General features: G+C 40.3%; 1 protein-coding gene across 5 annotated transcripts in view; it reads left to right on the top strand.

The window, feature by feature from the left end:
- The first annotated feature begins 330 nt into the window (after positions 1-330).
- Positions 331-13266, top strand: part of LOC123571103 (embryonic stem cell-related gene protein-like) — a 98754-nt gene continuing 85818 nt past the window's right edge. For 3 of the 5 annotated variants that reach the window (XM_065538405.2, XM_065538404.2, XM_065538403.2), the window contains exons 1-2: positions 3061-3196; positions 4047-4238. In XM_065538405.2, coding sequence (XP_065394477.1) covers positions 4109-4238 — 130 coding nt within the window. In that variant the 5' untranslated portion in view covers positions 3061-3196; positions 4047-4108. Of the gene's footprint in view, positions 407-3060; positions 3197-4001; positions 4239-13266 lie in introns of those variants that run through there. The other 2 variants (XR_010584347.2, XM_074030141.1) reach the window with 2 other exon arrangements.

Below are 13266 nucleotides of genomic sequence, written 5' to 3'. Positions count from 1 at the left end.
CAGAGCCCCTCCCCTGACGACCTTCTGTTAGCCGCAGGCGCGAGTTGCGTCCACCGGAGGACTCAACCCCCACCCCTGAGATTAACTCTGTTCCGAGCCAGATGCAGGCGAGTCCAGGCTAATTTGAAGGGTTTCAGCCTGCAGACTTCCTTCTTATTTTCTCTTAGGTTGATGCAAGTACTCGTTAACCACAATAAAGATGGCGCAGCGGCTTTACCATGGTAACAGGGAAGTCTTTTGCTGACAACTGTGGCGCTTGCATTTTAGTTCCGCCCTATCAAGGGAGGGAAATGCTTGGGCGCGTCCCAGCAGCGTGCATATTAATTTGCTAAAGCTGTGGGTGTATGGAGTGAGATAAGGAAAGGGTATGCTAGCCGAGAGAAGCATAGTTGAAGAAATGGGAGAGGTAAAGGGAAAACAGACCTCTTTCTGTCCTGGTGTAGTCCGTGGGTTCCATGTGGTTCGTGGTGGGGCGGTGCGGCTGGGGATTCTGGCAGGCAGGAAACAGAAAACGTCATTCATTAGTTTTTCCACACTTTGGTGCCCACGCTCCTGTGATGTGGCATGCAGGGCAGGTCGTTGTATCAGCCCGAAAAGGCAGACCCTGCCGGGGTTGGAGGAAATCCAGAGGGCACCTCAGGAGGACAGGGTTAGGGGAGAAGCAAAAGAAGGAGCCAAGAGCGCTACCTTTGAGGGACTTGTCTGAAAAGGGAAGACAGTAAAATAGCCACGGAATTGGAGGCACGGACGTTTTTATTAATTCCACATGTATTAAAAGTATACGGACCGGGTGCGGTGGCTCACGCCTGTAATCCCAGCCTTTTGGGAGGCCAAGGCAGGCAGATCACCTGAGGTCGGGGGTTCGAGACCAGCCTGACCAACATGGAGAAACCCTTTTCTACTAAAAATACAAAATTAGCCGGGCGTGGTGGCACACGCCTGTAATCCCAGCTGCTCAGGAGGCTGAGGCCAGAGAATCGCTTGAACCCGGGAGGTGGAGGTTGTGGTGATCCGAGATCCGCCATTGCACTCCAGCCTGGGCAACAAGAGTGAAACTCCGTCTCCAAAATAAAAGTATATGAAATATGATAAATATTTAGAAAAAATTAATAAGTGCTAGTTTACACCGTGGAACATATCACTTAAAGAATTTCTGGTAAAGATGGAACGTTTGAGAAGAGTATTCTCATTTTCCATGACTCTGGAGTCCCATTTGCAATCATTGCGTGACCAAGAGGACACCTTGTGTAATGGAATAGTCCAAAACGAGATTTACAGCTCTGTAGAAGGCACAGTTTCAAAGAGTTTTGGTGTGTGTCATTGTTCCGTTGTGGTGAACTTTTGCTAAATGCATGTACGGTTGAGTATATTTCTAACTCAGTGTTTGGCAAACTTACATAAACAAAAGATTCACCTGGGGTCTTTAAGTAAGAGTATAGATTCCTGGGGCTCCACCCCAGCCCTATGGAATGGGACTCTAGGGAAAGAACTTGGGAATCGTTATATTTAAACAAGTGCCACTGGTGATTCTTAGGGTCAGGTAATTTGAGTAGTATTGTAGTTATTGAGGTAGCTTCATGGCAGCATTTAAAACACACATGCTTTCTTATGAAATTTCCCTTAAAGTAGTTCTCGAAGTTCTCAACCCTTGTGGAGGAGCATGTTTGGAAATGTACAGGGGCATTTTCAGTTGTTGCAATGACTACTACTAGGGGAAGAGAAGCCAGAGATGATAAATGGACTGCCATGTCCCAGGCAGTTCTACACGATGAACCCTTTCCCTCATTGAATGCCAATAATGTCTCTCCCCTTGAGAAACACTTAATATCAGCCATATTAGACCAAATGGACCCTGGATCTGAAGGCACTGCCTTCAGCTGAAGGCACTGCCAGCCTTGCATAAATAATTTGTGCTTTAGTCTTCCTGTAACTGGGTAGCTGATCCCAATGAGTTAGTAATAGTAAAAGCTAACATTTATTAAGCACTTGCTCTGTCCTCATTGTATTGGTTTTCCATTGCTGTGTAACAAATTTCCACAAACTTAGTGGCTTACAGCAACACTCATTTATTAGCTCACAGTTCTGTAGGTCAGAAGTTTGGGTGGACACGAGTGGGTTCTTTGATTAGGATCTCACAAGGCTGAAATCAAGGTGTTGGACTCTTATCCGGAATCTTTGGGGGAAGAATCAGCTTCCAAGCTCATTTTTCTTGTTGGCAGAATTTGGTTGGTTGTGGTTGTAGGACCGAGGTCCTTTTTTCTTTGCTGGCTGTTGACTGGAGGGCTGTAGCTCTTAGCTCCTAGGGGCTTCTTTTTGGTCCTTACATGTGGGTTTCTACATCTCAGAGCCAGTGATGGCACATTGAAACCTTATGCTGTGAATCTCTGACCAGAGATTCTTTTGACCGGCTGGGGAGAACTCTGCTTTTAAATGGCTCTTGTGTTTAGGCAAGGTCTAGCCAAATAATCTCCCTGTATTAAAGTCAGCTGTGCTATGTAAAAACCTAATCATGAGAGTAAAATCCATTATAATCACAGTCTTAGGAATTATGCAGGGCAAATACATCAAGTGGTCAAGAAATCTTGAAGCCAGTCAACTATACCCATTTTATTGATAAACATCTCTAAAGAAGTTTCAGTAACTTTCCCTAGGTCCCACAACAAGCAAGCTAAGGCATGGTTTGAGCTCAGGTTGCTCTGGCTTCAGAGACTGCTTGTTACATCGCCTGCCTCTCAATATAACTGAGGAAATGTGGATGGCTCAGCATATTTCGTCACTGTTTCTGGGAAAGAGTATAGAACATGTGACCTGGTGATTGTGGGTCCGTGGCTCATAACAATGAACTACTCAAGAAAAGGGTGGGGGACTTAGCCAGGGCTTGTTCTGCTATCAGCCATCTGTGAAAAACAGACTATTGGTTCTATGACTTCAGCAACCAACTTCACTCTACTGGTTATAAAAGAGGAGATGTGTGCAAGGGATGTATCCCAAGTGCTTTCTTTTTTATCTTTAGATTTCACTTATACACTCTGTGCTAGTGACTCCTGCCTCAGTCTGTGAGAGTCTTTCCCTTCATTGATATCCTCCCTGAGTGACAGCATTTCCTTTGCCTCCAGTTCATAGCAAAATGAAGACAGAAGGTGGGATGTTTCATGCTGTAGTTGATGTTATGACTGAGCCTCAATTAACGATATAGGTATGGTATGAAAATGTAGGGAGAACACAAGCAAAGAAGCATATTTACAAAAAACGGGACAAAATATATAGGATAAATGTTATTTGGGGCTTTGAATGGAAGAGAAAGGGAACCTAGTGGAGAATCAAAGAATCTGGGAGATCACAGTCATGATTTGTGGGGCACTGGCAGAAAACTTTGTTGAAAAGTCCTGACTTCTTAACCAGTCATGTCGATGACACTAAGAATCTTGAGTGAGGTAAATGTAAGTGAAACAAGCAAAGATATTCAAGACTGTGAAGGCACAGAGACTTGAGTTCTTTCTCCCAGTCATAAAAGGTTAAATTTCTAAGGCTGGGGTAGATACTACTTTGTGTTTGATCCATGTTTAAACCTCTTCAAAGAGTCATGGAATAAAATCCTTCATTGGTCTCACAGGTGATATCTGGAAAGGCAGCAACTCCTGGATAGTTGTCATTGCATGAAAAAAGTGCCAGATGAGACTGGTAGCATTACCTGTGATAAGAGAAATCTTCAGTGAGCAGCACCTGCAAGAGCTAAGGAAACTTGTAGCCAGAGAGCACCTGAATGCTGACATGGATCCTGATCAATATCAAGATGAAGATATCAATTGGTCTACTTTCCAGAAAGAAATATCATTAAGTTCTGTACTGCTGCATTATCAGGCTGGTTCTACAGCAATGTCTATACTTTCTGGGAATATTTGAGGGTTCAGCCCTGTGGCTGCTCTACAGAGAGTTGTCTAGTCCATCAAAACTGGTCATGTTTTAGCATTTTCATTTTTTATTTCTTAGCTAATAGATTGTATTCTCAATACACACTGCGTACATTTCTTTTATTCCTTCCCCAGAATCCTGTTCCTTCAAAGAAGGTTCAGAGTTGTTCACCTGCTCAAAGGATGTGTTATGAGATATGTTGTTTGGTAGAAGGCCAGGGAGTTCAACTGAATTGGAGGAAGATATGCTCTATTCTTGGCCATGGCATGATGAGCTCTTATTACTGAATAAGGACTGCTTCAAAGCCAATCATTGGGAAAAACTAGGTAAGAGGAGGAAGTCTTTGAGTTTTTGTTTTGTTTAAGAACCAGAACAGTAGGATATTGTTGGCTAGCATATGGCATCCAGGGTTTAGCAAAATGAAGGTGAGTATTCACCAGCTAGCACTCAAACTCAAACAGTGTGCTGTTGGGTAAGTGTGGCTGGGTAAAGCATGTGGATAATGGTATCAGATTGGGGAAAATGGAGTGATAATGACTAAGAACTAACATTTGCGAAGGACTGTATAGATTACAAGGCTTTTCTACATGGATCTCATTTGATTCTCATAAAACCTATGAGATCATTTTAGTATGTTACCTTTTTTTGTAGTAAAATATGTATAACTTAAAATTTACCATTTTAGCCATTTTTAAGTGTACAGTTCAGGGTCATTAAGTATATTCATATTGTTGTGTGCCAGTCTCCACCATCCATTTCCAGAAATTTTTTATTTTCCCAAAATGAAACTCCATACCCATTAAATGCTAACTGCCCATCCCCTCCTCCCAGCCCCTAACAACCACTGTTCTACTTTCTGTCTCTATGAATTTGACTACTCTAGGTACATCATATAAGTAGAATCATACAATATTTGTCCTTCTGTGGTTGGCTTATTTCATTTAGCATAATGTCTTTAAGGTTCATCTAAGTTGTAGTATGTGTCAGAATTTCTTTTTAAGACTGAATATTTTATTGTATATATATTATATATAAATACACCACATTTTGTTTATTCATCTATTAATGGACACTTGGGTTGCTTTCACCTTTTGGCTATTGTGAATCATACTGCTATGAACATGGGTATACAAGTATCTCTTTGAGTCCCTGCTTTCAGTTCTTTTGTGCCCAGAAGTGAAATTGCTAGTCCCATGGTGTGATGATTAGTTTTAGGTGTCAACTCATCTGGACTAAGGAATAACTAGAGAACAGGTGAAGCATTATTTTTTTGGTGTTTCTGTGAGTGTGTTTCCAGAGAATATTGGCATGTGAGTGTGAGTGGACTAAGTGGGGAAGATTTGCCCTCAATGTGGGCAGGCACCATCTAATCAGCTGGGAGCCAGGATAGAACAGAAATAGCAGAAAGATCTTTCTCACTCTTGAAGGTGGGATACATTCTTCTCTTGCCCTTAGACATCAGCACTCCAGGCTCTTTATCCTTTGGACTCCAGCAGCCCTCTGGGTTCTCATGCCTTCAGACTTGAATGGGGCCATGCTACTGGCATTCCAAGGTCTCCAATTTGCAGAAAGCCTGTTGTGGGACTTATCAGCCTCCATAATCACATGAGCCAATTCCCTTAATAAATCCCCTCTTGTATCTTTCTCTCTCTAGATAGCCTATTAGTTCTGTCTCTGTGGAGAATCCTGAATAATATACATGGTAATTCTATGTTTGGTTTGTTGAGAAACTGTCATACTCTTTTTGACAGTGGTTGCACCATTTTACATTCCTACAGCAATGCACAAGAGTTCTCATTTCTCCATCTCCTTGCCAACATTTGTTATTTTCTGTTTTTTATAATAGCCATCCTAAGGGGTGTGAAATGATATTTCATTGTGGTTTTGATTTGTATTTCTCTAATGGTTAGTGATGTTGAACATCTTTTCATATGTTTACTGGTCATTTGTATAACTTCTTTGAAGTTCAAGTTCTTTGCCCATTTTTAAATCAGGTTGGTTTTTGTTGTTGTTGTTGAGTCATAGCAGTTCCTTATATATTCTGGATATTAGTTGCTTATCACATATATGATTTGAAAATATTTTCTCCCATTCTGTGGGTTGCCTTTTCACTCCACTGATAGTGTCCTTTGATATACAAAAGTTTTTAATTTTGATGGAGTCCAACTCATATATGTTTAAATTGTTGCCTGTACTTTTGGTATCAGATACAAGAAATCTTTGCTAAATCTTGTTATGAAACTTTTCCCCCTATGTTTTCTTCTAAGAGTTTTATAGTTTTAGCTCTTATATTTAGGTCTTTGATCTAATTTGAATTTGAGTTAATTTTTGCATGGTGCAAGGTAAGGGTTCAACTTCATGTTTTTCTATGTGGACATGCAGTTTTCCCAGCACCATTTGTTGAAAAGACTTTCTTTTCCCCATTGGATGATCTTGGCACCCTTTCTGAGAATTATTTGACCATATATGTGAGGGTTTACTTCCAGAATCTTTATTATTCCATTAGTCTATATGTCTGTCTTTATGCCACATGGTTTTGATTACTGTAGCTTGTAGTTTTGAAATCAGGAAGTGAGAGACCACCAAGTTGTTTTTAAATTTTTTTTTCAAAATTGTTTTGGTTCTTTGTGATTCCTTGAATTTCCATATGAATTTTAGGTTAATTTTTCTATTTCTGCAAAAATATAATTGAGATTTTATTTAATCATAGGGATTGCATTGAATTTGTAGATCACTTTGGGTAGTATTCACATCTTAACAATTTTAAGTCTTCCAACTCATTAATATGGGATGTCTTTCCATCTATTTGTGTTTTCTTTAGCTTCTTTCAGCAACATTTTGTAGTTTTCTGTGTACAAGTCTTTCACCTCTTTGGTTTTTTTCTAAGAATATTATTCTTTTCGGTGCTACTGTAAATGGAATTGTTTTCTTAATTTCCTCTTCAGATTGTTTAATGTCAATATAGATACATAACTCATTTTTATGTGTTGATTTTGTATTCTGCAACTTTGCTGAATTTATTTACTAGTTCTAACAGTTTTTTGGGGGAAATATTTACAGTGTTCTACCTGTAAGATCATATCCTCTGCAAACAGAGAAAATATTACTTCTTCCTTTCCAATTTGGATGCCTTTTGTTTCTGTCTTTTGCCTAATTGTTCTGGCTAAAAGTTCCCATGCAGTGTTGAGTATTATTTATCTGAGAATATCTTAATTTGTCCCTCATTTCTGAAGGTCAGTTTTGCAAGATGTAGAATTATATGTTGACATTAAAAAAAAAAAATTCCTTTAGGATCATTGCAGACAGGAGGCAGGACTTGATTGCAGCTCCGGACAGAGCAGCATGCGGAGGCTTGCATTGTGAATTTTAGCTCCAGATTGACTGTAGGAACAAACCAGCAATCCCAAGAGGACCCACAGACCCTCTGAAAGAAGCAGAGTACTCCTGCAGGACAGGGAAGACACCCCAAATACTATGAGTTTCCCAACTGCGGAAATGGGAAAGGTAGACCCTCCTCTCCTGAAGACACACCCTCACTGGAGAGGCTGAAGGTCTGTTTGCAGAAGTTTCCAGCTTTACCTGGAGCTGAGTCAAGTTAGAGAGCCGAGTGAAATACAGAGGTAGAGGAAGCAACAGAAAGGACCCGGGAGCTTGCTGGGACCCAAGCACCCCATTCCTGCCTGGCACCACAGGGATCCATCCGGAGGGTGGCCAGAGGAGCAGGGGGCGAAACTCCACAGGGAGAAGGAATTCTGTAGCTGAACTTTGTAACAATTTGAATGTGGCCAGAAGCCTCCTGGCCGGAACTCAGCAGAGGGAGTGAATTGGGCATGCACATTTCACAGGCAGGGAGAAGAATTAAAGCCCTTTTCTCTCTCAGCTGGGAGGTGGATAACCTTGAGCAAGTTTTCAGTCCCGTCTCACTCTATGCCTGGAAACAGACTCGGGGCTGTTGGTCAGGACACGGTGGGAATGAGACCTGCCCTTCAGTTTGTGTGGGAGGTGGGTGAGGCCTGTGACTGCTGGCTTTCCCCCACTTCCCTGACAACCTGCATGACTCAGCAGAGACAGCCATAATCCTCCTAGGTACACAACTCCAGTGACCTGGGAATCTCACCCCCATCCTCCACAGCAGCCTCAGCAAGACCCACCCAAGGAGAGTCTGAGTTCAGACATGCCCAGTCCCTCCCCCATCTGATGGTCCTTCCCTATCCACCCTGGTAGTGGAAGACAAAGGGCATATAATCTTGGGAGTTCTAGGGCCCCATACACCACCAGTCCCTCTCCACGCTACTAAAGCTGATGCTTTCTGGAAAGCAACACCTCCTGGCAGGAGACCAACCAGCACAAAAATAGAGCATTAAATTACCAAAGCTAAAGACCTTCAAGGAGTCCATTGCACCCTCCGCCACCTCCACTGGAACAGGTGCTGGTATCTACAGCTGAGATACCCATAGTTCACATCACAGGACTCTGTGCAGAAACCCCCCGTACTAGCCTCGAGCCAGGTAGACTAGTTGGGTGGCTAGACCCAGAGGAAAGACAATAATCACTGCAGTTCAGCTCACAGGAAGCCACATCCATAGGAAAAGGGGGAGAGTACTACATCAAAGGAACACCCCGTGGGACAAAAGAATCTGAACAATAGCCTTCAGCCCTAGACCTTCCCTCTGACAGAGCCTACCCAAATGAGAAGGAACCAGAAAACCAACCCTGATAATATGACAAAACAAGGCTCTTCTATACTCCCCAAAAAGCACACTACTTCACCAGCAATGCATCCAAACCAAGACAAAATACCTGGTTTACCTGAAAAAGAATTCAGGAGGTTAGTTACTAAGCTAAACAGGGAGGGACCAGAGAAAGGCAAAGCCCAATACAAGGAAGTTCAAAAAATGATACAAGAAGTGAAGGAAGAAATATTCATGGAAATAGATAGCTTAAATCACAATAAAAAACTCAGGAAACTTTGGACACACTTTTAGAAATGTGAAATTCTCTGGAAAGTTTCAGCAATAGAATTGAACAAGTAGAAGAAAGAAATTCAGAGCTTGAAGATGAGGTCTATGAATTAACCGACTCCAGCAAAGACAAAGAAAAAAGAATAAGGAAATATGAACAAAACCTCCAAGAAATCTGGGATTATGTTAAACAACCAAACTTAAGAATAATCAGTGTACCTAAGGAAGAAGAGAATTCTAAAAGCCTGGAAAACATATCTGGGGGAATAATCGAGGAAAACTTTCCTGGCCTTGCGAGAGACCTAGATGTCCAAATGCAGGAAGCACAAAGAACACCTGGGAAATTCATTGCAAAAAGATGTTCGCCTAGGCACTTTGTCATCAGGTTATCCAAACTTAAGACCAAGGAAAGAATCTTAAGAGCTGTGAGACAGAAGCACCAGGTAACCTATAAAGGAAAGCCTATCAGATTAGCAGCAGTTTTCTCAGCAGAAACCCTACAAGCAAGAAGGGATTGGGGACCTATCTTCAGCCTCCTCAAACAAAACAATTATGAGCCAAGAATTTTGTATCCAGAGAAACTAAGTGTCATATATGAAGGAAAGATACAGTCATTTTCAGACAAACAAATGCTGAGAGAATTCACCATTATGAAACCATCACTACAAGAACTGCTAAAAGGATCTCTAAATCTTGAAACAAATCCTGGAAACACATAAAAACAGAACTTCTTTAAAGCATAAATCATAGAGGACCTATAAAACAAAAATGTAAGTTAAAAAGCAAAAACAACAAAAACCAAAGTACACAGGCAACAAAGAGCATGATGAAAGCAACAATACCTCACATTTCAATACTAACATTTGAATATAAATGGTCTAAATGCTCCACTTAAAAGATACAGAACTGCAGAATGAGTAAGAACTCACCAAACAGCTATATGCTGCCTTCAGGAGACTCACCTAACACATAAGGACTCACATAAACTTAAAGTAAAGGGGCAGAAAAAGGCATTTCATGCGAATGGACACCAAAAATGAGCAGGAGTAGCTATTCTTAGACAAAACAAACTTTAAAGCAACAACAGAGACAAAGAGGGATAGTATGTAATGGTAAAAGGCCTTTCCAACAGGAAAATATCATAATCCTAAACATATAGGCACCTAACACTGGAACTCCCAAATTAATAAAACAGTTACTAATAGACCTGAGAAATGAGATAGATAGCAACACAGTAATCGTGGGGGACTTCAGTACTCCACTGACAGCCCTAGACAGGTCATCGAGACAGAACGTCAACAAAGAAAGAATGGATTTAAACTATATGTTAAAACAATTGGACTTAACAGATATATATAGAACATTTCATCCAACAACTGCATGATAAAACATTCTATTCGACAGCACATGGAACTTTCTCCAGGATAGACTATATGATAGGCCATAAAATGAGCTTCAATAAATTTAAGAAAATTGAAATTATATAAGCACTCTCTCAGACCACAATGGAATAAAACTGGAAATCAACTTCAAAGAGAACCTTCAAAACCATGCAAATACATGGAAATTAAATAACCTGGTCCTGAATGAGCATTGGGTCAAAAATGAAATCAAGATGGAAATTAAAAAAAATTCTTCAGACTGAATGAAAATAATGTCACAACTATCAAAACCTCTGGGATTCAGCAAAGGCAGCGCTAAGAGGAAAGTTCAGAACCCTAAACGCCTGCATCAGAAAGTCTGAGAAAGCACAGACAGACAATCTAAGGTCATACCTCAAGGAACTAGAGAAACAAGAACAAACCAAACCCAAACCCAGCAGAAGAAAGGAAATAACCAAAATCAGAGCAGAACTAAGTGAAATTGAAACAAACAAAAATACAAAAGGTAAATGAAATGAAAAAGCTGGTTCTTTGAAAGATAAATAAAATTGATAGACCATTAGCAAGATTAACCAAGTAAAGAAGAGAGAAAATCCAAATAAGCTCAGTAAGAAATGAAACGGGAAGTATTACAACTGACACCACAGAAATACAAAAGGTCATTCAAGGCTACTATGAATACCTTTATGCACATAAACTAGAAAACCTAGAAGAGATGGATAAATTCCTGGAAAATACAACCCTTCTAGTTTAAATCAGGAAGGATTAGATACCCTGAACAGACCCACAACAAGCAGTGAGATTGAAATGGTAATTGAGAAAATTACCAACAAAAAAAGTCCAGGACCAGACTAATTCACAGCAGACTTCTAGCAGACATTCAAAGAATTGGTATCAATCCTTTTGACACTATTTTACAAGACAGAGAAAGAAGGAACCTGCCCAAATTCATTCTATGAAGCCAGCATCATCCTAATACCAAAACCAGCAAAGGGCATAACCAAAAAAGACAATTACAGACCAATATTTTTGATGAACACGGATGCTAAAATCCTCAACAAAATACTAGCTAACCAGTTCTAATAACATATCAAAAAGATAGTCCACCATGATCAAGTAAGTTTTGTACCAGGGATGTAGGGATGGTTTTACATACACAAGTCAATAAATGTGATACACCACATAAACAGAATTAAAAATAAAAATCACATGATAATCACAATACATGCAGAAAAAGCATTTGACAAAACCCAGCATTCCTATATGATTAAAATGCTCAGTAAAATTGGCATACAAGGGACATACCTTAATGTAATAAAATCCATCTATGACAGACCCACAGCCAACATAATACTGAATGGGGAAAAGTTGAAACCATTCCCTCTGAGAACTAGAACGAGACAAGGATGCCCACTGTCACCACTCCTCTTCAACATAGTACTGCCAAAGCAATAAGACAAGAGAAAGAAATAAAGGGCATCCAAATTGGTAAAGAGGAAGTCAAACTGTCACTGTTTGCTGATGATATGATCATGTTAGATATGAGTTCTAAATTTCTTTTCAAAGAATTAATATGTATGTTCAATTCTTTGCCTTCTACTTTTAAACTTAACTTCCTTGTAAAGCAACCTTTTTGGATTACCTACTCCACCCTGACTCATTCTGATCACCTGCTCCACCCTACATTCCAATCACCTGCTCCACCCTAACTCATTCCAATTACCTGCTACCTGCTCTGCCCTGACTCCCTCCAAAGCACTCACCCCGTCATTCTTTTTAGCCAATCGGAATCAGTTTAGCGTGTGTGGTCTAACCCTAGCCAATAGGGGAAAAACACAGCAACAGGGGCCACATGCATCAGGGATAAGAACCCCTTCCCCTCCCTTGTCCAAGTGTGCACTCACCATTGTTCCATCTGTAGGGGCGCACCCTTCTATATAGAAGTAACTAGACATGCTGAGAATTAAAAAGAAAATTTTATATTCGAGTGCTGTTTCTTTTGCGGCACCAAAACTTTATATATAACAATCATTTACCTTGAAAACCCTAAAGACTCCTCCAGAAAGCTCCTAGAACTGATAAAAGAATTCAGCAAAATTTCTGCATACAAAGTTAATGTACACAAATAAGTAGCTCTTCTATACACCAACAGCGACCAAGCAGAGAATCAAATCAAGAACTCAACCCCTTTTACAATAGTCACACACACACACAAAAAAACCCACTTAGGAATATACCTAACCAATGAGTCAAAAGACCGCTACAAGGAAAACTACAAACACTGCTGTAAGAAATCATATATGACACAAACAAATGGAAACACCTCCCATGCTCATGGATGGGTAGAATTAATATTGTGAAAATGACCATACTGCCAAAAGCCATCTACAAATTCAATGCACTGTCCATCAGAATACCACCATCATTCTTCACAGAATTAGAAAAAACAATTCCCAAAATCATATGGAACCAAAAAAGAGCCCACATCGCTAAAGCAAGACTAAGCAAAAAGGACAAATGTGGAGGCATCACACTAGCTGATTTCAAACTATACTATAAGGCCATAGTCACCAAAACAGTGTGGTACTGGTATAAAAATAGGCATGTAGACCAATGGAGCAGAATAGAGAACCCAGAAATAAACCCAAATACTTAGAGCCAACTGATCTTCAACAAAGCAAACAAAAACATAAAGTGGGAAAAGGACACCTTTTTCAACAAATGGTGCTGGGGTAATTGGCTAGCCCCATGTAGGAGAATGACACTGGATCTTCATCTCTCACCTTATACAAAAATCAACTCAAGGTGGATTAAGGACTTAAACCTAAGACCTGAAACTATGAAAAGTCTAGAAGATAGCATTGGAAAAACCCTTCTAGACATTGGCTTCGGCAAGGATTTCATGACCAAGAACCCAAAAGCAAATGCAATAAAAAGATAAATAGCTGGGACCTAATTAAACTAAAGAGCTTTTGCACAGAAAAGGCCCAGTCAGCAGAGTAAACAGACAA

This window comes from Macaca fascicularis, chromosome X (assembly GCF_037993035.2).
Source record: "Macaca fascicularis isolate 582-1 chromosome X, T2T-MFA8v1.1".
Classification (NCBI taxonomy): Eukaryota; Metazoa; Chordata; class Mammalia; order Primates; family Cercopithecidae; genus Macaca; species Macaca fascicularis.
This window is presented reverse-complemented; position numbering and strand designations above follow the sequence as displayed.